This window comes from Sphaerodactylus townsendi, linkage group LG01 (genome assembly GCF_021028975.2).
Source record: "Sphaerodactylus townsendi isolate TG3544 linkage group LG01, MPM_Stown_v2.3, whole genome shotgun sequence".
In the NCBI taxonomy this organism is placed as follows: Eukaryota; Metazoa; Chordata; class Lepidosauria; order Squamata; family Sphaerodactylidae; genus Sphaerodactylus; species Sphaerodactylus townsendi.
This window is the reverse complement of record NC_059425.1, coordinates 84,138,202-84,163,713: the sequence shown is the minus strand read 5'-3', so window position 1 is coordinate 84,163,713 and position 25,512 is coordinate 84,138,202. Positions and strand designations below refer to the sequence as shown.

The 25,512-nt window shown below is 44.3% G+C and overlaps 1 protein-coding gene across 1 annotated transcript in view; it reads left to right on the top strand.

Moving 5' to 3' along the window:
* ACTN2 (actinin alpha 2) overlaps nt 1–18,472 on the top strand; it is a 76,972-nt gene extending 58,500 nt beyond the window's left edge. The window contains exons 17-21 of the mRNA XM_048485691.1: nt 937–1,116; nt 9,668–9,814; nt 13,224–13,289; nt 14,373–14,531; nt 16,358–18,472. Of these exons, the coding sequence (XP_048341648.1) occupies nt 937–1,116; nt 9,668–9,814; nt 13,224–13,289; nt 14,373–14,531; nt 16,358–16,516 (711 nt within the window). The 3' untranslated portion in view covers nt 16,517–18,472. The remainder of the gene's footprint in view (nt 1–936; nt 1,117–9,667; nt 9,815–13,223; nt 13,290–14,372; nt 14,532–16,357) is intronic.
* The last annotated feature ends 7,040 nt before the right edge of the window (nt 18,473–25,512 follow it).

The window sequence follows — 25,512 nt, the reverse complement described above, 5'->3', positions numbered from 1 at the left end:
GGGGCAGCGGTTGCAATTTAAGAGAAGCCAGGGATGTGGGAAAAATTGACATAAATGTCAGACGTTGGTGATAGAATATTGGGGATAGAATGGGCAGAGTCATGTGGTACTACTTGCTAACGTGGTTTTGCTAAGTGACTTAGGAAGAAAGGATAGATAGCCTTGGGAGGCTGTTTCAATCATGGGAGCTGCTTAACTGAAGGCCCAGAGACAGCACAGGAAAATGGACCAACAATAGATGAACTTGTGTAGAACGGAGAGAACAGTAATACAGTATTTATTAGGCCAGTTTTTTTTCCTGGTATGCCATAAAAAAGGGAGGACATCTTACCTATACATACAGGTTACTGTTATGTCCAGTAAAAATTCTGTAAGACAACCTCCCCCCGCCCCTCCCCCCAAATTCAGGACTGCCTTTTTGGGAGGTACTTATGCTAAGAATGGGAGAAAACAGAAATATGGAGATGCTGATATTTATTCTCCATTGAGAGTTCTACCTGTTATATGCAGAGCTGCTGTATATTTGGTTGCTTTTTGTAACAACCAGCTGCTAATGCACCTGAATGTAGCAAGGTTGTCACACTCCCCAATTCTTTTTGCTTGCATAATGAAAGAAACTGCAAGTCAAGGCCCCTGAACAGTAGAGAAGACTGCCATATGCTACAGGCACCTGGTTCCACCTCTTCCTGTCATGTGACTCTGGTATCACCTGTAATGCCAAAGCATGCACTTCAGTTGCCGCCTGCTGCTGCTGGTTTCCATCTTTGGAACATTTGAAGACCATTGTTTTAGAGGTAGTCAGGCAGTTTGTTTGTCAGCAATTGTTATTATTATAACTCTTATTTTGTATACAGACATGTGAGGGAAAATTTTATTGTGGATTTTTTAACTACAAATGTGGTAATTAATTTCTCCCTCCTCTCCATCTTGTGGCAGGAAATTGCTCGAAGCTCTGTTGATATTGGAGGGCCCTTGGAGGACCAGATGAATCAACTGAAGCAAAATGAGCAAAATTTCATCAACTACAAACACAACATTGACAAACTGGAAGGAGATCATCAACTGCTACAAGAGGCTTTGGTGTTTGATAATAAGCATACTAATTATACTATGGAGGTAAGCGTGAAGTTCTTTCTTTGCCGTTTGAGTATGAAATGTACAGCAGTTTTAACATTCCATTATTTTAATCGTTCTTTCTTCTGGGATTTTAAAAAAAATCAAGGGTATGCAACAACACTCACCCATCATACCCATGTGTAGACTGGAAGATGATAATGATAATTTTTTTAAAACATCATGAAACAGTTCTCATTCAACAATCCTAACAGCTGTCCTTCAAATATTCTAGAATTATCTCCATCTTATAGACATGTAAAATTCAACATGGCCGAAGTATATTGTGGTGCTCCTGATGCTTGGGCGAATTCCTTTGCCCTTACTTTGGTTGGCTCCTCCAGCTCCCTATGGCCTCAAAAGCGAGGGAGGAGTGCTCACGCCTCTCCATCTTCGCACACCAAATTCCCCAGCTCCAGGAACTGGTTGCCATAGTCTTACCTGGCCCATCTCTCAGCCTCCCTCTTATAGAACTAGCCCCACCTCTTGACCTGCTCCCCCAATCAAGGCCTTGGGCCAGGAACAAGCCCACCCATCCTTGGCTCCACTACACAGACTCCTTGTCACTTGGGCATTTTCCCCACCAACTCCTGAACCCCCCCCTCTGAACCTGCCTCCTTAGTCCCTCACAATGCTGAAGAATAACCTATCTTGCCAGACCTCCGCTTGCCCTTGTTGCCGCCTCCCTGCTTCCCCACTGGCTCCCTGGATCCTTCCCCAGCACCACAGCTTGCCCTTGTGGTTCCTGGAAGAAACCTTGCTGCCTGTGGTTTGGGGCAGCTCTATGCTGCACTTCTGTACCCCAGAGTTTCCACTACTCCAGCCCCCTCCCAGTCGCATCCACTTGGGTAGGTATGATGGGTGAGTGTTGTGTCATAATTCTGTATCAGCAGGGAAAATGAGACCCTTTCCCTGGCCCAGAAATGGGTTCCTTATTTAGTGTGCAGCAGCAGTGTTTGGCTCCACAGCTGCCTGGAGCAGGCCCATGAGGCCCCAAGGGAGGATGAGTGATAAAGTCCTGAGTGATGGGCCTGCCCTTGAAGCATGGCCTGACTGCCATCTCAGGACACATATCCATATAGTTCTTCAGTTCTTCAAGTACATCAAAAGTAGAAAGCCTGCTAGGGAAGAGGTAGGCCCATTAGATGATGAATGAACAAAAGGTGTGCTAAAGGATAACAGGGAGATTGCAGAGAAACTGAATGAATTCTTTCCATCTGTCTTCAACCAAGAGGAGGTGAGGACAATTCCTGCACCTGAACCAAGCTTCTTAGGAGGCAAATCTGAGGAACTAGCAAAGATAGTGGTCGACAAGGCAGAAGTTCTGGCAGGCATTGATAAACTAAATGCGACCAAATCCCCTGGCCCAGATTGCATTCACCCAAGAGTTCTTAAGGAGCTTAAGCATGAAATTGGTGATCTTCTCACTTTAGTTTGCGGCATCTCTCCTTTAAGGCCACTCTCAATCTCCGTCTGCAACACAGGCTTGCATTTGGAGACCCAAAGCTGCTAGCATCTTCCTTAGTCCTACTGATTAGTTCTAAGCCAGAAGCCTGTGTGAGTTCAGACTCTACTAGTTCAGCTGGTCTCTCTCTCCAAGGCTCCATTAACCCTTTCTCAGGCAAACTGTCAGCTGCAGCAGGGGCTTCCTCAGAGGAGCTATCAGTTGCGGAGGGGGGGGGGGAGGGAGGACGGAGGCATAACAGTGGCATGACAGAAGGGTTGGGAAAGCTGACAGGAAAGATAGAGAAAACAACCAGTGTTTAAATGACTTCTGGTACTTTTCCAAATGGAGGGTTTTCTAGGAGGAACTTAAAAAATATTGTCAATTGCTAGATCACTTTAGTGCAAAACAGTTGTCCCTCCCACATTGCAACTTTCCACATCACAGTTTCGACAGATTGCGGGTTGGTGCCAGACCCCACCCCGACATGAGCATCCCTCAAAGAACCCCCGCAAACCTGACCCCGGTACCATAAGGGGGGCTGCTGATGAAAATCCCTCCATGTCCACCGCTGTCAAGTGGCTGTGTAAGGAATTCCATAGAAGCAGAAATAAAAGGCTCTTTGGTGAAAAAGACCGTTTATTCAGACATCTTAGAAAGCTCAAGTACACGCAGTGGCAGGAATGACACTTCCCGCCAGAAGCACAGGTTATAACTCTATCCATCCCATCCCCCTCCCGGCTTCCCATGGGAACGGAGACCTCATCTCCCGCGCAGAGATAAAGTCTCCGCCGATGAAACTGGCCCATCGCCCGGGCTGTGGAATGTACTCAAGGTTAGGCGGCTGCCCTTCTCATCAACACCACTGAAACCTTTACACTCTGCCTCCCTTAAAGAAGACCCCTCCCCCCCAGGTTTATGCGGAAAGGCGGTGGAAAGCAGAAATAAGGGTGGGGGCGTCAATATTTTCGGAATAAACCCATTGATTATACCCAGAGGAATATCCCACCCAAGAGACTAAATATTGCAAGCGTTTGCGATTAAAGCGAGAGTCCAGGATGGCGTCAATTTCGTAGTGCTTGTGGCCATCAATAATAGTAGTCGGTGGGGGTCTCTCCGCGGGTCGTGCCAAGCATCGAGGCGGGGAGCCTCCTTGAGTAAACTGGAAATGGAAGACAGGATGAATGTTACTAAGAGAGTTAAGGCAAAATCCAGTCGGGCAGTGACATCATTAATCACTTTAGTAATCTGAAAAGGTCCCACGAATCTTTTGCCTAGTTTGGAAAATTTATGCACGTCTCTGAGATTTTTGGTAGACAAATACACCCAAGCGCCCACCGCAGAGGGAAATCCGGCGGGGCTTATCCGCTTGCAGCTTTGGGGAGTCCTTAGCCTGTTGTAAGGCGGTCTGGACCCGACTTCCACCCCTCGGCTAGGGGATGAAATCCATTGTTGAAACTCTGGAGGATCCAAAGCTGTCGCGGGTAGTTGCGGTAATGGCGGGAAGGAAGCGACCAGACACAATTTCAAAGGGGTTTTCTTTGTACTGCTATGAACCGCATTGTTATAGGCGTACTCCATAAACGGAATGAGCTTCGCACCAATTGTCTTGGTGGTAGTTGGTGTAACAACGTAAATACTGCTCTAGGGTTCTGTTAGTTCTCTCCGACTCACCGTCACTTTGAACGTGGTAGGCGGCGACGCCCGGGCGGCCCCTAACAACCCTAAAAAAGCCTTCCAGAACCTTGAAATGAATTGGGGGCAGCGATTGGGAGACCACCTTAAGTGGCGGAGTGTAGACGGTAAACATGTTGAATGAACAGTCGCGCTAACTTAGGAGCGGAGGGGATGGAAGCACACGGAATAAAATGGGCTTGTTTAGAAAATAAGTCCACCACTACCCATAAGACCGTGTTGCCATGGCTCTCCGGTAAATCTGTAATAAAATCCATGGAGATGACTTCCCAGGGGCGGGAGGCCACCGGGAGAGGTTTCAACAGCCCATGGGGCTTTCCCGGAATGTTTTTGGCTTCTGCACAGACAGAGCAACCTTTAATATACGCCTCAATGTCTTTGCGCATTGCGCGCCACCAGAATTGACGGCGGGCTAAATGCAGAGTTTTCAGAAAGCCAAAATGTCCAGCCGAGCGGGCATCGTGGCAGGCTTCAAGAACCTGCTTGCGGAGGCGAGGAGGCGCGTGCAACACTCCCCCCTCCGCCAAACCCCATTCTCCAAGCGCAATTGGGAATCACCTTCCCTCCGCTGGAGGCTCGTGCAGCCCCGCCTCCCTCGAGTTCCCGCAGGAAAGGAGAGCAGAGACTGGGAATGGGTGTGGTGAAGGAGGAGTGGGCGTCTGAGATCGGGTGACAGCCAGCCCCAACTGGGAGGGGAGAGAACAGTCGTGGAATGTCTCGTAAGGCAGCTCCACCTCCCGGGTAGGCCTTGAGAAGCGCGTCAGCCAGTTTATTGGTTTTCCCGGGGAAAAAATGGACTGTGAAAGAGAAACGAGAGAAGAAATCGGCCCAACGGAGTTGTTTTGCGGACATCTTGAGGGGGGTAGAAAGAGCGGCCAGGTTTTTGTGATCCGACCAAACCTGAAAGGGGTGTTTAGCCCCCTCCAGCCAGTGGCGCCAAGTGGAGAGTGCTACTTTGATGGCGCGTAGCTCTTTATCTCCCACAGTCCAGTTGAGTTCAGCACCGGAGAATTTCTTTGATAAATAAGCACACGGAACCAGTCTACCATCTTTATTTTTCTGCAACAGGGCTGCCCCAAGCGCTTTGTCCGAGGCATCCACGTGAACCACAAACGGGAGATCTGGGTCAGGGTGTTTTAGGATGGGTTCGGTGGTAAAAGCAGACTTTAAGAGCTGAAAGGCTGTTTGACATTCTTCAGACCAGGAAAGGGGGGCCCCGGGCTTGGCGGACAGTGGATCTTTACCCTTAGTGCGTAAGAGGTCTGTGAGAGGGAGAGTCAGTTCAGCGAATTGGGGTATGAAGTCACGATAGAAATTAGCAAACCCCAGAAAAGATTGGAGTTCTTTACGGTTGGTGGGGGCAGGCCATTGGAGGACTGCGTCAATTTTAGCAGGATCCATTTTAAGCCCTCGGGAGATCCGCAACCCAAATAGTCAATAGAGGTCTGGTGGAAACAGCATTTGGAGAGTTTGGCAAAGAGAGAGTTGTCGAGCAAGCGTTTCAATAGTTCGAACCAATGCTTCATGCTCTTCCATGGTTTGTGAATAAATTAAAACGTCATCTAAGTATACCACAACTCCCTTGTACAATAAATCATGGAGAACTTCGTTGATAAGGGCCATAAAAGCCCCGGGGGCCCCACTTAACCCGAATGGCATTATTAAGTATTCAAACTGTCCAAACTTTGTGTTAAACGCATGATCAAGTGTTCATAGCCTTCAGCAATTCTGACCCTGTAGTAAGCTTCTCCTCAAGTCTAATTTAGTAAAGATACGCCCTTTGCCCAATGCATCTAAAAGGTCCTTGATCAAAGGCAAAGGGTATTTATTGGACAGAGAGACTGCATTGAGACCTCGATAATCTGTGCAAAGCCGTGAGACCCATCTTTCTTTTTTACAAACAAAACGAGAGCAGCGTGTGTGTGTTTGGTAGCCCGCCGTATGAACCCGCGAGCGAGGTTCTTGTCCAAGAAGGCACGAAGTTCCTTCTCCTCATTGGGACTCATACGGTAGATTCTACCCTTGGGCAGTTGCGCCCGCGGCTGTATAACGATTTTGCAGTCAGTGTCTCTATGGGGTGGCAACTGATCGCATTCTTGCTCCTGAAAAACTCTGGCTAGATCTTGGTACGCAGGTGGGATGCCAATAGAATCGGGAGCAATCGCTGATGAAGCCAGGGAGGGTGTGTGTCCAGAAGGAGTTGGGCTTTCCCAATTCATGTGTTCACGCAGGGAGGGTCAGTGAATTCTAGGATCCTTTCTTTCCAAAATGAACTTTGGTTCATGTAACAATAACCATGGCATGCCCAGAACTATGGAGTGTTTGGCCACTGGCGCCAAAATAAAACTAATTTTTTCCCAATGGTCGGCGCAACGGAGGAGAACCGGTTGTGTTTTGAACTGGGCGGTCCTTCGTTCCCGAGAGGGCTGCCGTCCATTTGGGTGAATGGTATGGGCTTAGCCAGGGGAATTTGGTCCAGACCTAGCTCCTCTGCCACCTGGGGCCGCATTAAGCAATCGAGCAGCCAGCATCCACAGGGAGCGAGGCGATAATGCGAGTATGCTTAGCGGGGTTGGCCAGAAACGCTTGGACAGTAATGGGAGCGCTTCGCCTTCACTCACCGCGTCAGGAGTCGGACCCACGTCCATGGGGGCTGAAGAAAGGCAAACAGCTGCTTCCCCTCCTCTGGGTCACTTCGATGACCGCTTTAGATGAGCCCGTCGGGGGCGGCCCCGATTTGGCGTGGTGGCTTGGCAGATGGGGTGCGCGTGGCTGGAAGCGGTTGGTCTTTGTTTCTTCGGACAGTTGGCGGCTAGATGACCTGGTCCTCCGCAGTAAAGGAACACAATCCCAGTCGGCGCACGGCGCCAGAGGTGGTCTCGGTAGGGGCGGCTGGAAGCTTGGCTTGGTGGGCGCAGTGGCAGGTTTTGGTAGGCGGCCTCCGGCACGCGGTATTCCAAGCGAGACGCCACTTGGGATCCCAACTGGATCCAATCAGCAATAGTCGCGAGGGACCCGAATTAAAACACCGTTTCACGCAGCTTGCCGTCAACAGCATCCGAGAAGTATTCGCATTTCATGCGTTCCAGGCCACTCAGGAGGGAGTCGAGCAGCCGCCGCGACGAAATTCACGGGCAAATTCTGCAAATGAGCGGTTGCCCTGCTGGATAGTTTTGATGGTGTGGATAGCTTCATTTTCGGCGCCCGGATCTTGGAAGCGCGCTCTTAAGGCTTGGAGGGATGCGGGCACCCGTCACGAGAGTCTTCATCTTGCAAATCCAAAAGAGTCACAAACCAGTCGGCTGCTGCCCCATCCAGGACTGAGCCGATGTCCCGTATTTTTTCACGCTCAGACCGGTATAAATCATCATAGTCCCTCCAAGTGGGCATCGAGTTGTAAGATGAAGTAGGGGAGTTTGGAAGCGGTCCCATCAAAAGCGGGCAGGTATCGGGGGCCTGTAGTAACCCCTTTCCACGGCTCTTGGCGCCTGCAGGCGGCGGATGCGCAGAGTTGAGCAGGTTGGGCGGGCAGCGGTTGCACGGGGGGGCGGGATCGGTGGCGGTATTAATGCCGGTGCCGCTGGCGTTCCGGTGGGAGCTGGTCCTTGGAAGGTGGCAGGGCCCAACAGCGTCGCCCCTCTGGTGCCGGCAGTATCAGTGACAGCGTAGACTCCAACTTGGGGCTTCCTGGTCTGCTGCTTCCCTCAGTTCCCTCTCCAAGGCAGCCAGCTCTCTCTCCTTGCGGGTCAATGCATCCTGGTGCGCATGCAGAGCTGCTTTTTCTCGTTCCAATTTAGCCAGTTCGTCCCGGTTAATAGCTTCAGTAAGCTCACTTTGCGTCGTTAGGCCTGAAGCAGCGGCGTTGCCGCTGTAAATCCAGTTTGGAGCGTTCCAGGACCTTATCATGAACTGACAGATTCTGCGCATATTGTCGTTGGAGCGCATCTTTGGCACGGTCCAGCTCGAAGTTGGACTTCTTTGGCGTTGCTGTTCCCGGTCCCTCTGCAGGTTTTCGCTCTTGCTGCAGCTGTGCCCGTTCCTCCTCCCATAGCTGGCGTTCACGGGTCCATGCTTCTTGGGCATCTCGCAGTCGGCCCACTTCCTCATCCCAGTTCTCTTCGATGGGAGAGGAACAGATCCGGCTGGGAGTGCAGGCTTTCTTCGGACTCTTCGTCGTCTGGAAGCGAGACATCGGAGACATCGTAGCCACCGGTGGCTCCCCGGGGCACCTCAGGTGCAGCCGCTGACCCGGGATCAGGGGGGTCCGATCGGAAGACGGTAATGCGGATACCCTCCCAATCCCAGGTTTAGTCCCAGTGTCCTTCGGACGGGCCCCAGTGCTGTGCCACGGTGGTTCTTTGGGAGCATTACCAGAATACGAGTCCAGGAATGCGTTCAATGGACTCCTGGGTTGCCGCATGAAAGGTGGTCAGGCCCGTCTCCTCCATGACAGGTTGCATCTGAGGTTTGTAATCCATACGAAAACGGGTAGAGATCCGATCCACAGGCATTTCGATCCATAGACAAAGCTCAAACGACTCATGCCAAAGTCTCCATGGTGGTCGTCCACGTCCCTCGTTCCAGCGGAGTAAAGGAAGACTTCGTGCTGATACGAGGGGCGGAAAGAGTCACCAGCGAGACCCGTTCTCCCGCCGGTTCCTCCAGATCCAGAAGGGAAAGGTCGGAGCCCTCTTTGGGGGCTACCGCACCTTCCCCAAAAACATCCAACCTCTCCATGCCGAGACACCAGAGGTCCACTGCACTAGGGATATAGATGAATTAGGATTCCTGCCACAATGTAAGGAATTCCATAGAAGCAGAAATAAAAGGCTCTTTGGTGAAAAAGACCGTTTATTCAGACATCTTAGAAAGCTCAAGTACACGCAGTGGCAGGAATGACACTTCCCGCCAGAAGCACAGGTTATAACTCTATCCATCCCATCCCCCTCCCGGCTTCCCATGGGAACGGAGACCTCATCTCCCGCGCAGAGATAAAGTCTCCGCCGATGAAACTGGCCCATCGCCCGGGCTGTGGAATGTACTCAAGGTTAGGCGGCTGCCCTTCTCATCAACACCACTGAAACCTTTACAGGCTGCCGCCGCCAATGTTGCTGTCCACTGCTTGCGGAACCGATGTAAAGAAACTGCTGAATAGCTTCCGCCACACACGTTGCCCCAAAAATCTGTAGCCCCACCACTCACTATTTTATATGATTTGCCACATTGCGAGGGCCGCTGTGACCTTAACCCCAGAGATGTGGAAGGGACAACTGTACAGTTATAACAATCTATTGGCATTATGCGGTAACTCCTCTGAGGTGTCATATTTTAAAAAGTGTATTTTCAGTCAATCTTTCTACTGTTTCTCCTGGCATGTCCTTAAAACACATCTTTCCCCGTGCCCTTCTGCTACAGCATATACGCGTTGGATGGGAGCTGTTATTGACCACCATTGCACGGACCATCAATGAAGTTGGGAATCAGATCCTCACAAGGGATGCCAAAGGCATCACACAGCAGCAAATGAATGAATTCCGAGCATCATTTAATCACTTTGACAGGGTATAGTAATCGCTTTCCTTTTTATTTTAACCTAAAGCATCTGTATGTTTATCTGCTGTGTTTTTAAAAAAGATATACTTTTGAACACAGACACAAAGTTCGGAAGTATATAATAACTCTTCAGCAACCAGGTATAAAAGAGATCTATATATCTGCAAGACTACCTCCTGTTCAGACACCTTGTCTCTAGCCTAGAAATACCCCAGAATAATCTCAAATTTCTTATTTTTGGATAAACAGTTTCTCAACTGGGGTACTGTGTGGTTTCCGGGCTGTATGGCCGTGTTCTAGCAGCATTCTCTCCTGATGTTTCGCCTGCATCTGTGGCTGGCATCTTCAGGGGATCTGAATGCCAGCCACAGATGCAGGTGAAACGTCAGGAGAGAATGCTGCTAGAACACGGCCATATAGCCCGGAAACCACATAGCAACCCAGTGATTCCGGCCGTGAAAGCCTTCAACAATACAATTTCTCAACTGTTTTTCACTTCTATACCAGTATGAGAGCTAAATATTTCATATTTTTTAGAATTACCTAATTATACCTTTGATACTGTTCTTGTCCCCTGCACATTTGTCATGATTTAGCTCCTCCCCATTACTCTCATATCTTGGCAAACAGTCTATATGCTGATCTGCAGATACTGGTTGATATGGAGCTCAAGGACTGCAGTAAGCCATATTAGGTGGCTTCTCACCCTATAATTGTTAAATGAGGTTTTAAAATCACAAAATTTACTATGTTGATAGATTAAAGACCCATTTCAGGGCTAGGATTGTGCCATGTTGTTAAAATCTATATAAACTGCATATTATAAGCTATTAAGGTGACTGAAATAACTATTTTACATGGATTGTAAAGTGAGGTTTTAATTTAAAGTTAAAACAGTGACCTTCCTTAAAGTCTTCCTTGTAAGAATGTCACATAATTAAAATTATTTATAGAATGAAATACAATAATTTTCCACTAAACATATTTCTTGGAATGGGATTTAATGAAAAGGAAATCATACACCAAAAAGCTGGATGCCCTAGAGGAATCATAATGGTGTGGGGATTACAGGGGACTTCTCCCAAATCTCCCCCTCCAGAATTCCCTAAACTCCGGAGTTTTAGCATTCTGATTCCTCAGGCCATCCTTTCCTCTTTGATGTGGTTCTCAAGTATTCAAGCTCCCCCATTGTCCTTGCCCCATTTTTGGAGGACATTGGTGGAACCTGGGTAGATCCACGCCTAGACACAGCTTTGAAAGACAGGGCTCCAGGCAACCAAGGACACGACAGACCTCTCCTAAATGGTACAGGAAGGAGGCATGCAGTGAAGACAAGAGGAGCGTAGGTGAGCAACATCTGGTCTCCTGCCACGACAACTGACCTGCTACAAAAAGGGCACTTGAAGGTATGGCAGCCCCAGTCTCTGATCCTCAGGAGTCAGAACCTGACAGGCTGAAAACACCTAATTTGTGAGTATAAACTTCAGCGAAGTATAATGCTGGGGTCACATTCTATCAGTTGATAGAATCAACATTGTGGTGATTACTATTAGTTCTAACTTCAAAAAGACTTCCATATTAACTGACAACTTTCCAAATTCTATCCCATCTGTGCATGATATCCTTAGCATTCACCTACATTCCATATCAGCTTCACAAACTGCTAAAGATCTTCTGTCACATTCCCTCAACAACTCTTCAACTCCTGTTCATCAACTTACACCATTCCCACTGCTTTTTGTAGCAATAATATGTTAGATTTTGGGGTAATTACTAAAAGGAATGACAGACAATGACTACTGAAGTTCACTAGTGAGTAGCAAATCTCCTTTATTTAATGTTTTGCAAGGGTTCTTTGTAGTCATTCTCTGTCATTCTTTTTACCATCATCCTGTACAAAGCACAAAATGGAAGAATTGACTTTGTACCTAGATGTCTGTTCCTCAGGCTGAGAAAAAAATGAATGAATGGGTAAGGTTATACAGTGGTCTATGGCTGCCTGGTCAATCTACATCTCTGAAGTCTTCGGCTTCGTAGAGTGAGGATATCTTGCCTGTGGAAATGCCCGCATTATTTAGAAAGAGCTCCAAAATCAAATTGCTTGTAATCTAATTAAGTCTATTGTTTCCAAGAGTGCTGGATGAGGTACTTATGCAGAAAAATAAAAGAATTCCTCAGTTTAATTTAGTGAAGGGCAATCAGTAAAGAGCCATAAAATTAAGATCTTGCCTGAAAAATTGGCTTTAAATACTTATGTACAGCACAGCCAATTATTATCTTGGTTCTGATTTCCCTGACACTGGGCTGCCTAAATTAGATTGTAATACCAAGGAAGTGTTTGTGTGTATGAGAGAGGACCGTTTATTCTCACAACAAAATGTGGATTTGTTCATCATTTATTATATGGCTGCCAGTCTGGAATCAATCACCTGTTCTTCATGGTCTAGATGACTTCTTTCAAGGTAATGCTTTTATGTGGGAGTACATTTTCTAATAATTCAGAATACAATATTATGTATTTGGAAAATTCAGTGCTAGCAATTGTTACCATTGCCATATGAAACATGCAAGTGTCATTAGTTTCTGTCAAATGTAGCTTCATAGGTAACTGGAAGCCAGCGGGATCAAGCCTTCTTTCCCAGGAGAACAGTACAGGTTTTCCATCTGCCTCTTAACACTGATTTCACCGGGAATGCTACAGCTTGCTGGAGAAAAGAAATAAAATTTTTAAAAACGCTGACATTAGCAGAACATTTTCTTCGTTTCTGATAATTCCTAGAGAGGACTAATGTCACTCTTTTTTGTTAAGCCCATGTGTGCTAGCATTGTAATAACTCATCCCTATGTAATGGATGAGTTTGATAGCTTTTATTCCTTTCTTCCCTCTTTGTGAAATAAAATCCTTCTATAAGAGTTTCTCATTTTAAAATAGTAGAATGTAATAAGGAACACACTTCCACTGAGAACTTATTTGAATGTTAAATCCATATTATTTTGAAAGGGTTCATTAACTTGGAGGATATGCCTCATTAGGAATGTAATAGGCATTGTCTAGTAGGTGTAACTTTTTCAATAATGTTCCATACCTTACTATCTGAGAAAATAATAGCATCTTCACAACAAAGGCAGCTTGAGATAAGTGACACTGGCTTATTTAAGAATATTAATCTTTTTCCTTTCTCTTTTCTCTGGGTCTGTTCTCTGTGTGTGTGTGTTTCTGTTCTACCATTATTTCTGCGGATTTGTTTGTTTATATCTGTTCTTTGTCTTTTAAAACTGATGGATCTCCTTTGACCTGTCCTTAAATGAAAATCCTAACTATTTGATGATCGCTTTCTTAATGAAAATGGTGATGGCCACCCACTTCTGGTACCTCAACTCTTGCTGTTGTGTTCCATGTATTCCTTCCCATCAACAGAAGAAGAACGGGCTTATGGACCATGATGATTTCAGAGCTTGCTTAATTTCAATGGGTTATGATTTGGTATGAAATTTAGAATACAATGATGTGTTATCAGGACAGTATATTTTATTATAGGTGCCATAGCAGGATCTCCAGTATGGTCTTTACACTCCTCAGATCCTAGATTTTAAAAATACAATTATTCATTGGTGTAACAGTAACTCATCCAAATATCTAAGTATTTTATATGACATCAAGAGCATATGAATAGACAATGTTATACATTTTTTTCAATTTGGGTCAACTCTGTATTTTAAAAACTATTAAACTTGGAGGGGTATTATTATTATTATTTATTTGATTTAATATACCGCCCTATCCCTGAAGGGCTCAGGGTAATGATTTATTGTCTTTTGCTATGGTTTCTATGCCTCAATTCAGCCTTAGGCCGTTTCTGCACGGGCAATTCATGGCGGCCTGGAGACGGTAAAAACACCGTCTCCAGGCCGCCATTCGCACGGGGGGCGCAGCTGCAACGCAGCCGCGCCGCCCTCGCGCCGCCCGGCCGGCCTGAAGGCGGCGTTTCCCCAGAGCGCTTCCCAGCGCTCTTTTTGGGGAAACGCCGGCATGAAGCCGCTGCCGAGCGAACGGCAGCGGCTTCATGCCGCCTCCCCCACCGCACTCACCTTCTCCCGGGCCTCCGGCGATTCGCCGAGGCCTGGGGACACGCCTCTGGCCCTGCGCGCCTGCTTCAGGCGGCAAGCCAGGGGCCAAGCGGTCTCCAGGCCTCGGCGACGCGCCGGAGGCCCGGGGACAGGCCGGGTCGGCTGGGCGCCGGCGCTCCGCGGCGCCGGCTGCCCAGCTGCTTCAAGGACCGTCCATGCAGACGGTCCCAGCGTCTTCAGGTCGGCGCGCAATGCGCCGACCTCGCCGTTTCCGCCACCGTGCGGAAACGGCCCTACATTGCAACGCAGTGTTTCATTTCAGTTGACTTAATAATTGCTATTTAACTATTTACCTGATTGTGGCCATAGCTATGAAATATTTTCTTCATATTTAAGTGTACACAAACAGTAATAATGAGACATTTGGCATTCAGATAATCTTGTATGCTAACTTGTCTTGTATTATTACTTTCATAACTAATTCTGAATTGTATCTAAGGGTGAAGCAGAGTTTGCCCGAACCATGGCCCTGGTTGATCCCAATAGTCAAGGAACCATCTCCTTCCAATCTTTTATTGACTTCATGACCAGAGAAACTGCAGACACTGATACTGCTGAACAAGTGATTGCTTCTTTCAGAATCCTCGCTTCAGATAAGGTTGGTTTCTTTTATCTTTGTGTCTAAGCAATAGATCTTCCATATGCTGGGAGTGTGGCTGTTTGCAGCGTCTTTTGCTTTCATGGAGCAACAGCATAAAGAAATACTAGAAGTGTGACTAAATGCTTTAGGTCTCTAAATTTAAGAAGTATGTCAGAAAATATTCATGAGTGCAGAAGCTTAATGCTACCAGGCTCAGACTGAGCACAAGTGATGTTGAGCCTCTAGCTTTATTCTGTTGGTACCACCCTAAGCTCCATCCCCAGTCAGGTGGAAGTTAGGAGCAAAGCCACAGTATAAAGCTAGAGGCTCGACAGTGCCTGTGTTCAGTCTGATCCTGGCAAAGGCCCTTGTCATTCCTGATCTCCAGTTGAAGATTGGGGGTGGGGTGAGCTTTGCTCTCTGGCTTTCAACAGTACCCCTGCCAAAACTTTCTGGAATTCAGGATGGGGTGCAGTTGCAAGGAGGGCACTGCCCTGCTGTGTACCTTTAGGATGTGGTGCCCAGGGCTCCAGCCCCCCTCCAGTGCCTCCCCTAGCGACGTCATTGATATTGCTCTCTTGTGGCTGAAATCATTGAGGGAGGGAGGAGATAAGTTTAGAGCCTTGTTTTTTTTTCTTTTTGTCAAGCACAGGGAATTGTGGGATAGAAATTGAGATTCAAATCTTTGGGGTACCACAAGTAATGAAGGCAAGGAAAAAGTTACTCTTATTCACTTTTGGAGGAATGAAGTTGAGAGCCAGTTTTACTTCATATTTTGAAGCTGCCCACAATCACTTACCCTATTATTTTATTTTCATTTAAATAAATGTTTGTCATTTATTCCATCTGTGTCTTGCCTGTCTAGTTAAATACCTAGGACAAAGTTATTTCTACTTACCTGACAAATAGGTATGACCTTGATCTAGCAGCTTTCCAAATATGAGACCTTTTGGGAACACATAGCTTGCATGCTACCAATCCTTTAATGAAAATTCATACCCCCCTTTTTATTTTATTGTGGGTAGTTTAAAGAATCTATAGGAGATGCAAGGGTGGGGGTTGCCTCAGAACCTTCCCCACCCCACCTCATAGCTGCCACAGCTGCAAATAAGATAACTGCATAGTGCAGTGGTGGCGAACCTATGGCACTCCAGATGTTCATGAACTACAATTCCCATCAGCCCTTGCTGGCAGAGGTTGATGGGAATTGTAGTCCATGAACATCTGGAGTGCCATAGGTTCGCCACCACGGGCATAGTGTCTGTATGTGCCCCATGGGCAAATAGACATTCTGTGAGGCTGACTGAATTTGTAAAAAGGTGGGGGAAAGTAGCCCTGGTCCAGCTCAACCCATCTTCCTATTTAAAAATCTGCAGTAGATCTGTTCATATCTGTCCCAGTATCTTCTCTGGTTTGACTCTCAAATACTTTCACTATTTGTTAAATATTCAAGCTTGGGCCAGATTTCTGTCACAAACATCCAACTGTGTAATGTGGGAAGCAAAGAAGATCGTGCAACTGTGCAGGATTTTGCACAATACACAATTCCTCTAGTCTACAATATGGATTACTGAGCAATCAAAAAGTATCACATAGCATGTGAAAATCATTTACACTGCTTATTAGAGCCTGGTAATAAATGAGATATACCTTAGCAAATCTGGTAGGAAAAGGTCCCAGCTCATTATATTAAGTAATGTGTGGCATAACAGATTCCCCTAGCTTTTTTTCCTCATTCGTGTAATATTATCTCCATATGGTTTGCATCAGAAATATTTCAGATTTTTTTTCTGATTGTGAGCAATTGCAAGGAAAACTAAACTTCTCATTTTAAAACTCTGCAGTCATATATTCTTGCTGATGAGTTGCTTCGAGAGCTGCCACCTGAGCAAGCTCAGTACTGTATCAAACGGATGCCAGCGTACAAGGGTCCTGGTGCTGTTCCTGGAGCTCTGGATTATACCTCATTTTCATCAGCATTGTATGGGGAGAGTGACCTGTAACTGACTGCGGCCACCTTAGACCATTGAAATAAAAACCTTACTTGCCAGCTTGTTGCTTATTTGGCAAGCTGACTTAAAAGTAAGCTTTTCAAATTTAGCAGGTACATTCAATAAATAACTGTACTATATAAAGTGTGCAGCATTGTTATTGTTTGTATTTACTTTGTCAGCATTATTGTGTTACTCAAATTAAATACCCAACTGTATTTTAAAAGAAAAGAAAAGCACGCGGGAAAAAGAGTTCTGTATTGAGTCAGAAATCCTCAGGAAAAGTGATATGTTGAAATCATTTGAAATCAAAACCTTTGCAATTGTGATAGCCATGAAATGTTTTGCTTATGAATTCTTCTGCAGTCTCCCTACAAGAGTCTGTTTTTTTTGCTTTCGTGCCAAGGCAATGCTTTCATCTAAGGATATCAGAGTCAGTAATGCTTCCACAGTTGGATTTGCATATCTAGAAGAGATTAGGAAACATGTCAAACAAAAAATGTAGCTAAAACAAACCAAAAATCTATCTTTTAAAAACATAAAACACTATTTGAATTTTCAGCCTTTGTGCTGGTGTATCCCAGCAGAAACCTGGCTACATAGATCTCTATTGGAGAATTATGGTGGGAGGTGGGAGTTCAAAATCAATGAAACAACAGAACCCTTGTGGTTTGGTAAACAAATTCAAGAATTACATTCAAGGCAACAAACATTTAATATAAACATAACTTTACAACTAGAAGTGAAACTAAATCACATTGACTATGAACATAGAACAACTGAAGTAGGCAGGATCTTCAGTGCCCTTCAGGAAGGGCACTCAGAACAATGGCAAATACCACACAGTGTCCCATAATACAAAGAAGAAGAAAAGAAAGTCCAAAATGTTAACAAGTAGTGTAGGCTGCTTCTTTCCCAACTGCTCTCCTGTGGCTCCCACTGCAGTTTTTTTCCCAGCTTGGGCTTGTAACAAAATTATCAGTTCCCTGCGTCAAGCTCTGGACATTCTCTCTCCTGCTGCAGGACAGACCAACTGAGGGGAAAGAGTTTTAAGCCATATCTTGAACCACAGCATAACTCACAGCCTGAGAAATCCTTTTGTTATACCAGCAGTTAAAGGAGAAATTCTAATATTCCATTTCTCCCTTGTTGGGCTTGCCACACACCTGCAAGGAAATTATTAGTTCTGTCAGTCAAGTTCTGGGTCTTTCCTGCTGCAGGCTGGATGAACTGAGGGGATGGGGCTCTTTTGGTTGGTAACATATGAGCATATTTACCAACTGTTTATGCTTAGTGAGCTCTTACTCCCTCCGCCCTGAAGACCAAATGTTCCAATGAAAATAAAATGGGAACATGATAATGACATGGGCTATATTGGCATAAAGACATTTATTTATTTTATTATTATTTTTTATTTGTTAGATTTATAGGCCGCCTCACCCCCGAAGGGCTCGAGGTGGCTCACAATATAGCTGTTCTCAGTGGCAGCATATAAGTACAAAAATATAACTTAACCCCATTAAAAACCTGATAGCAGCAGTTACTTTAAATAAATACAAATTAAGAATTTGATGACAGCAAGGTGACAAGTGAAAACCTTAGAATTGAAAGCAATACCTAATTTTTAATTTGGCAGCTGAAAGGGCACACCATTAACAAACAGGGTATTAGGAACCTCCATATGTTTGTTTTTCTACCTTGTACCTGCCACATCTGGCCTTGATTAATGCTGTGTCATGGTGGTAGTTTGTTGTTTTTTAAACAGGGCAATTTGTCTAGTAGTTTGTTGTTAATGTTGTTCATCTCAACAGACTGTAGAAAAGTAAAGCTTTTTTTTTTACTTGAAGCCAAGCAGCCACGGGGAAAGTACAATGCACGCAAATGGAAATATTCATAAATAGCAAAAAGCTATACAACCCAGTACTAATAAAATGTGCCTTCTAAATAAAGTCTGCTTTTCAAACTTCACTATGGCCTCCACAGTTGAGATTAGTTCAGTGTATCTTCCAAAAATTATTAGTACTTGGTATCTTTTCTTTTGTTCTCAATTTTGTTGTCTCACTTTGTGAAGTATCTTGTATTTCTTTTCATGACCTTCTTTTCCGCAAGAACATAAGATAAATTTAGCATCATTAGTTTGTTCATAAGGAATACTGGTACATTCCTCTCTATTACAAATGTTGACTCATGGCTGGTTCCACCATGAAGAAGAGTGAGGTAGTCACCTGAATAGACAACTTTTGAATCACACTGAAGTATACAAACTGATTGTTATTCAATGTTCTATCACAATGCAGCATAATTTGGATATCCTGCATCATGTGGCAAAATGTCTTAGCCTTACTTGAGAATTTAGAATTCTCAGGCTTTTTATTGAAAGAGAAGACTTACAGAGTTTTTTGAAAAAAAAACGGAACTTGTCATTTAATAGTATAACATCTATCATATATACTAGCCTGGTTCACAAGTTAAAGTAGGCACATGTATAATTTGTGTGCAGGGTACACCTGTTTCCATGTGTGCATTGATGAATTATCATTCAATGCATGTACTACTGAACATGTGATTGAAACCCCAGATTTATCCAGGTACTGGTCCTCAGTTCCATTTATAAAGTGAATACAAGTTGGCTCTTTCAAACTGATGTAGGCATGTGCATGCAGATTGTACAAGTGTTCACTGTAACAGGAAGAGGGCTATGATCATGGTTTGAAATCAATCAAAATTGAAAGGCACCTGAAACTATCAAATGTTCTCATTTAGCTCAGAATACAGTTTTTCTGGTTCACCCACATTCAACATAGTAATGCTGATATCATGAGGACTAAGTTAAGTCATTGTATCCTGTTATTTTGTTTACATTGTGGTAATCTGAATGCAACATAAATTGCAATGTGAATTATTCCATAATTACCCAGTATTTAGAGCTGATCCATACTTGACAACTGCCCATGAGAATATCTGCCCATGAGAAGGAGTATACAGTGCTGTGTTTGTATCAGAGCAATGTGCTTGTGCGGTTTGTGTGAACACTAGCTTATGCATAGAGGCTAAACAATCATTATAGCTCCTTTCAGAAATTAAGTGGTGGTAGAATGAACACACCTATGCAGGGAGTGGGATCATGGCAGCAAGAAACAATCTCCACCTGTCACCAACTAATTTCTAGCCCCTCATCGGTACACTGGAAAATTCTTCCTCTTAGTCTCATGCTCAACTTCAGAAGAAGCAAGCCACTGTGAGGAAAAGAGGAAGGGAATTCTCAGCTAATAGCAGCAAACAGTTGAAAGCCATGTATTTCCATGTGAGCACTGGCCACTTGCCAAGTCCACCAGTATCCTCCTCCCTCATAGGAACACTCATTAACTGTGTACTGACTATTAGTCTCAGTCAATCAAAATATCTGCAGAGTTGAAGACATGCTGCAGCAACAAGGTAGATAACTGCAACTCCTAGAGTCCCATATAATGAGTATTTTACATATGACAGCCTAGTTCTGTTACAAAGACCAGCTGGGATGTGTCCTACTTTGTATGTGTGAAATCATTACATTGAAGCCCTACAGGCCTGAACTGCCTGATTGCACATAAACATGAACACTTGGGGATACCAACAACAAGATAGTTCTGTCTGCTTCTAACAGGCACTTTTACAGTGATCTAATTTTTCCAGGGAAGACTTGTAGGCCTGCATCAGATTCCAGAAATGCAACAATCCCCACTGCTGCGTGATCGGCTTGGTGGGTCTCTCGTGATAGGCTGTCATGTTGGGGTGGGAAGTTTTCATGTCAGCCGGTGAAGATGTGAGACCGTGAGCAAGGTATCCCCTTGAGTTTAAACATTATACCGAGCGTCCCCCTGCTCTCGTTCTCTCATTAGAGAGGTTAAACGTTAGACCGAAACAGAAGAAGCTGAGCGAAACAAAACCAAACGTGACAAAAACAAATAACCGGGCGCATCACGCACAGGCCACCATGCTTTGATTGGCTGGCAGCTTTTGCATCACTGTGAATGGTGGAAATTTAACGACATCAGGCCCCCGAACCTCCCCACCAATGCGGATTGGTAACGTGTTTTGCCCAAAAGTTGCACAAGCAACCAGGTACAAAAGGTTGCACAAGCAACCAGGTACATGACACCGATGCGGATTGGTAATGTGTTTTGCCAAAAAAGTTGCACAAGCAACCAGGTACAGGAGAGATGCAGGATGTGGGGGGGGGGGGAGTGACAGAGGCAGGATTTATCTGTGTTCCAAGGTTCGGCAGTGGGGAAAACGTGACGAAACCTCGATATTTCGAGTGACTATCCTGGGATTAATCGTCAGTGAGGAAATCGCCAAAGCCTATTGGCAGCAATGGAAGATGGTCTTTGAAAAGCAATTTCTAATCCATGAAGATGACTGCAAGGCAAATGAGATTTGCAGTTCAATCCTTTTTCAACCCATTGGCTTCAATGGACAGAAGGATGTAAATCTACTTCAGCTGCTACTATTTTAGATTTTGTGCTGTGCTATTCTTCACAATATGGTGCTCATGACCTTGCTTTGGTTCACATACTTTTGGGGAGACAAAAATACTTCTTATGCTGCCAGAACTGTATTCCCCAATACGGGTGCCAACAACTTGGAGAAAAAATGTTCTGTCTATGGAGACTCAATGTACGGAAATAAGTAGATGAAGCTTTTCATGGTATGAAGGTAAATGACACCACCCAGAAAATAAGCCTCTATAAAGGGAGTAGGGCATTTTTTCTCCAATTGCTGGCAACCGTATTCCCAAACTTGTAGAGAATCTACAAGTGGAAGTGAATTGCTTGACCCTTCTGCCACCTTTCACTCTCCCTTGCAACCTCTCTTCCCAAAGCCTTATTCTCACAGTTGGCCATACTTGCAGGTTCTGAAGCTGGCAGGGAAAACATGACAGTGGAGAAGGTCAAACATGAGCGGAAAACGGTCCACCTGTCAATTTTTACATCCCTTGAAACAGCTAATTCTATAGAAATCAATCTAGACCCCCCCCCCCCCCTGCGCGCGATTCAAAGACAAAATAAACATTAAAGTTTTGGAGAGAAGAACAATAGGTAATTAATGTAGTTGTAAGAATATCCAATTATGCCTTCAAGTTTCTAGATACATAACATACTGTTTAGTAACATCTGCATTAACTGCTAGTTAAATGAGCCCCAGATGTTGCACATTTTATGTCAGACTTACATCTTCTCTAGTATTTCTAATGACTGATGCTGAAAAATAATAATCTTTCCTTGTTTTCTCTGATATCTATTATAAGCTGTTAACTTTAACATATAGATCATTTTATATGTCTAATAGGTCTAATAGCTTTCTAATGTATTAATATATGCAATTTTGTCTGTGATGGGCAGCTTCAGAACAATCTTTTGGTAATTATATAGGACTGTGCAAAGTTATGCAGTTCTGTGCAAACTTATGTCCCACTGATTACAGCAGGAGTTACAAGTAACTGTGCACAGGTTGCGCTGTAAGATACAGTTCTTCAGCAAGTTCAACAGGCACATCACACATATCATTGGCTGATTATGCACAGTGAGCTTCCCACAACTCCAAAGAGGATGCGCCATGGGGTCTTTTTTGGGGCATATTCAGTGTTATTACTCACTGCCCTGTTTCAGTGGTGTGGGCTGGCTTTGTGTCCAGGGGAGGGCTATCTCTGCTTGTTTTTGTGGGTTCTATCTTGTGCATCCATGCTTTAATTTTAATTTAATTTTTAAATTCTCATATTGAAATATTGATATAAAAAGGCGAACTATTTCAGAAAAGTTTTGAATATGCCATCCGCACACCTTGCCCAATCACCAATTTGGGGATAATAGTGAAGAGGAAATTGCAAAGGGACGTGAACTGTCTTTTGCTAAGCTAAGTTTCCCAATTGTCCCTTTCCCGATGTGCCATAAACTCCAAGCATCAAGACTGATGGCCTTTTCCTGGTTTAGTTTTGAATCACTGATTGCTTGTGTGCAAAAACTAGGAGGCCTGGAGATGTCCCACTCTGTTGATCAATGAGAAGGAATAAGGACAATGGAGGACAATGTATGGACAAATTGGGTGTTGGAAGGGATGGGCTAGTATTATTTTTCACATCAAGATATCAATATATTGATATGATTAAAAATTGAAGAAGATCTAAAGATACACAGGAGGAAGGAAGGCCTGGAGATCTAAAGATACACAGGAGGAAGGAAGGTCATGGGCAATAAAAGTGAGCCAGCAGTACAAGAGGTGGGAAGGAATCTGCAACAGGGATAGGGACAAGGGAAAAGATATGCAAAGCAGAGTGAGGGAATGGGAAGGGTGAGGCCCTGCAGGCTGGCTGTGGATGGAGGGAAGAGGTCCAGGGCAAAGTTGTGCTCCCTGGCAAATCACTCTGGCACTGAAGAAAATTAAAATTGTGCTGCAAGTGGTCTCTCTTGCCATGGAGAAAATGGAAAGTGAAAGTGGGGCTTGAGGAAACATGTCTAGACAAGAAACCTTTCTGTGACAGACATTCGCCCCATCATACAGCAGACATATTGTCTGTAATCAGCCATTGTTATTACCATTTTCTAAAACTTATCGCTTTGGGGGTACTGCCATTACTCATGGAAAAACTTCATTTTTCCAGTATGGTTGGGGCAGCAGATATTGCTGGCAGTATAATATCTCTTGAACGCTTTTGCTATTTCTTCACATTTAGGTAAGCATCCCAAAATACTATTTATTCTTTTCTGTGCTGTCAAAGCTGAGAACCTGGTGGAAAGTTTGTATTTGTATGATAATGTGACACTATTGTAAGAAACATCAGCACATGGTTAATTTACATTATTTCTACTGGGTAAAGTCAACAAACTTCTGATCAAGATTCATTCCTGGAGGAAAAATGCTTTCAAACAGATGCTGAAATTTACCAGGAACTAATGATATCATGTCATTCATAGATCTCAAGGCCATTAATTCTGATTGTCAGGTTTCCTTGATCAGTTTTGCAAAGGCAATTGTCACTAATAATGCTGCTACCTGTTCTGAAATGCAGCAATGCATGGCTGATTCTGCATGGGCCAAAAACAGCAGGGTGAAAATGGTGTGAAAATGGTGTAAAAGGGTTTAAAATGGTGTAAAAGGGTTTATACTGTTTTCACACCGTTTTCACACTGCTGTTTTTGGCCCATGCGGAATCAGCCCATGTTTTAAACTATTTTCTGGGTTATGTAAGATAAGAATTTGAAACTAATTTCTGATGTATTTCTAAATATTTTGCTTACTTTCAATTGTACACCTGTAAATGCTTTATTTAGGAGATTCATAGGCCACCTTACCAGAGATCTATTTGAGGCAGTCAACAGTGTGTAAAACAAAAGCACAACGTTTTTAAAACTAGCCATGAAACTATCCCTGGAATGATATCTATAAAACAGCATAAGCAGCATAAAAACAGCAACAGTTCATTCTAGCTGATTAAAAAGTAGAAATCATAGCGGAAATCATAAAAACAGTGGTATGTAGGACATAAGACAACCAGATAGAGAAGGATGCGCTATAACCTCAAGTAAAAGTCTGGGTAATTTGTAATGTTTTGGCTCCTGGGCCTAAATGGTAGTAGACAATCACCAGATAAGCTTCAAGAGAGCTCAGCAAAATAAGAAATTACAAGTATTATAAATAAACTATCCAGCAGCATCACACAAATTCACAGAAAGAACAAAAACAGGAAGTTTACTTGATAAAAAACAATGACACATTTATCAGTTTGCTATTTATTTTGTTGAAACCCTTCAGAAAAAGCTAATTCAATTATTGTACAGGCATCCTGTAGTGACCCAATTAAATATGACAAGCTTGGGATATACCAGGCACTTTATTATATTCACACAGGACAAGCAAACAGATTAGCAACACATTATTCTGGTAAATTGTAACAAGGATGATATATGAATAACAGTCATCAGGATTGACCCTCACTGGTATTTATTTATTCTGAAAAATTTCAAGCCTCCTCTTCAGATAACCATAGCTCATTTAACTTGATAATTTGTCTTCCAAGAGACTTGCTGCAGGAATACAAAGGGAATGTATTCATTCCTACTGTTAATCTCAAATATCTGGCAGTAACCAGATTGAATTTTTGCCCATAATTGCTCATGGTGCTGAATATCTAAGGACAACAGGTACAGAGTAGCTAAAGGTCTCTTCCTATACCAGGAGAGAGGGCTTTCACATTACCTTGACTATACAGGTAGTGCAACCGCATCATTTATTTCTGAACTTCTGGATAACAGAAGCCCCAGACTGTGCATCAGCACTGGCTCCTTTCATGTTGCAATTAAACTACCGGTAATTCAGCAAGGGCAGTAGTTATGTTGCCTGCATAGAGAGGAAGAGCTGGTAGGATCTATCTTATGTAGTTGTGTTATGCCTTTGTCATAGAATTGCTGTGGCTCTCCCTCTACCAGGGTAATGTCAGAACCTAGCGTTCATGGTGGTAATGTGAAAACCCAGTTTCATGGCAAACAGGTCAATCAATGGTACTAGCCATGCTGACTGAAGAGAACCTCCACAGTCAGAGGTAGTAAACCTGAATAGCAGCACCAGGAGAAGGCCTCAATCTCTATTGCCTGTTCTTGGTCATCCATAACTTGTCTGCCACTGTGTGAAACAGGATACTGATGGTCCTAAGAGCTCTTACCTTCTAAAGGAGTCACGCCCTTTGCCTGATATCCCCCCCCCCCCCCCCCGTAGGGAAAGAGAGCACTGAAAACCGACTTTACTGAGTGAAGACTCAGCATAAATTAAGCTGCTTTGGCTTGTAGCCTCTGAAAGACTTATCCACAGGACGTTTACTTGCTTCTAAAACTTTTTTTCCTCCTGGTGATCAAAAGATTAACTTCCATCTGCCTTTAGCGGACTGGCTGCGGTTCAAACCTGCTGATCCAGCATTAGGAGGCCAACAAATAAATTTGTCTAGTTTGCCTGCCTGCAGATCGGCCCTTGAATAGCTT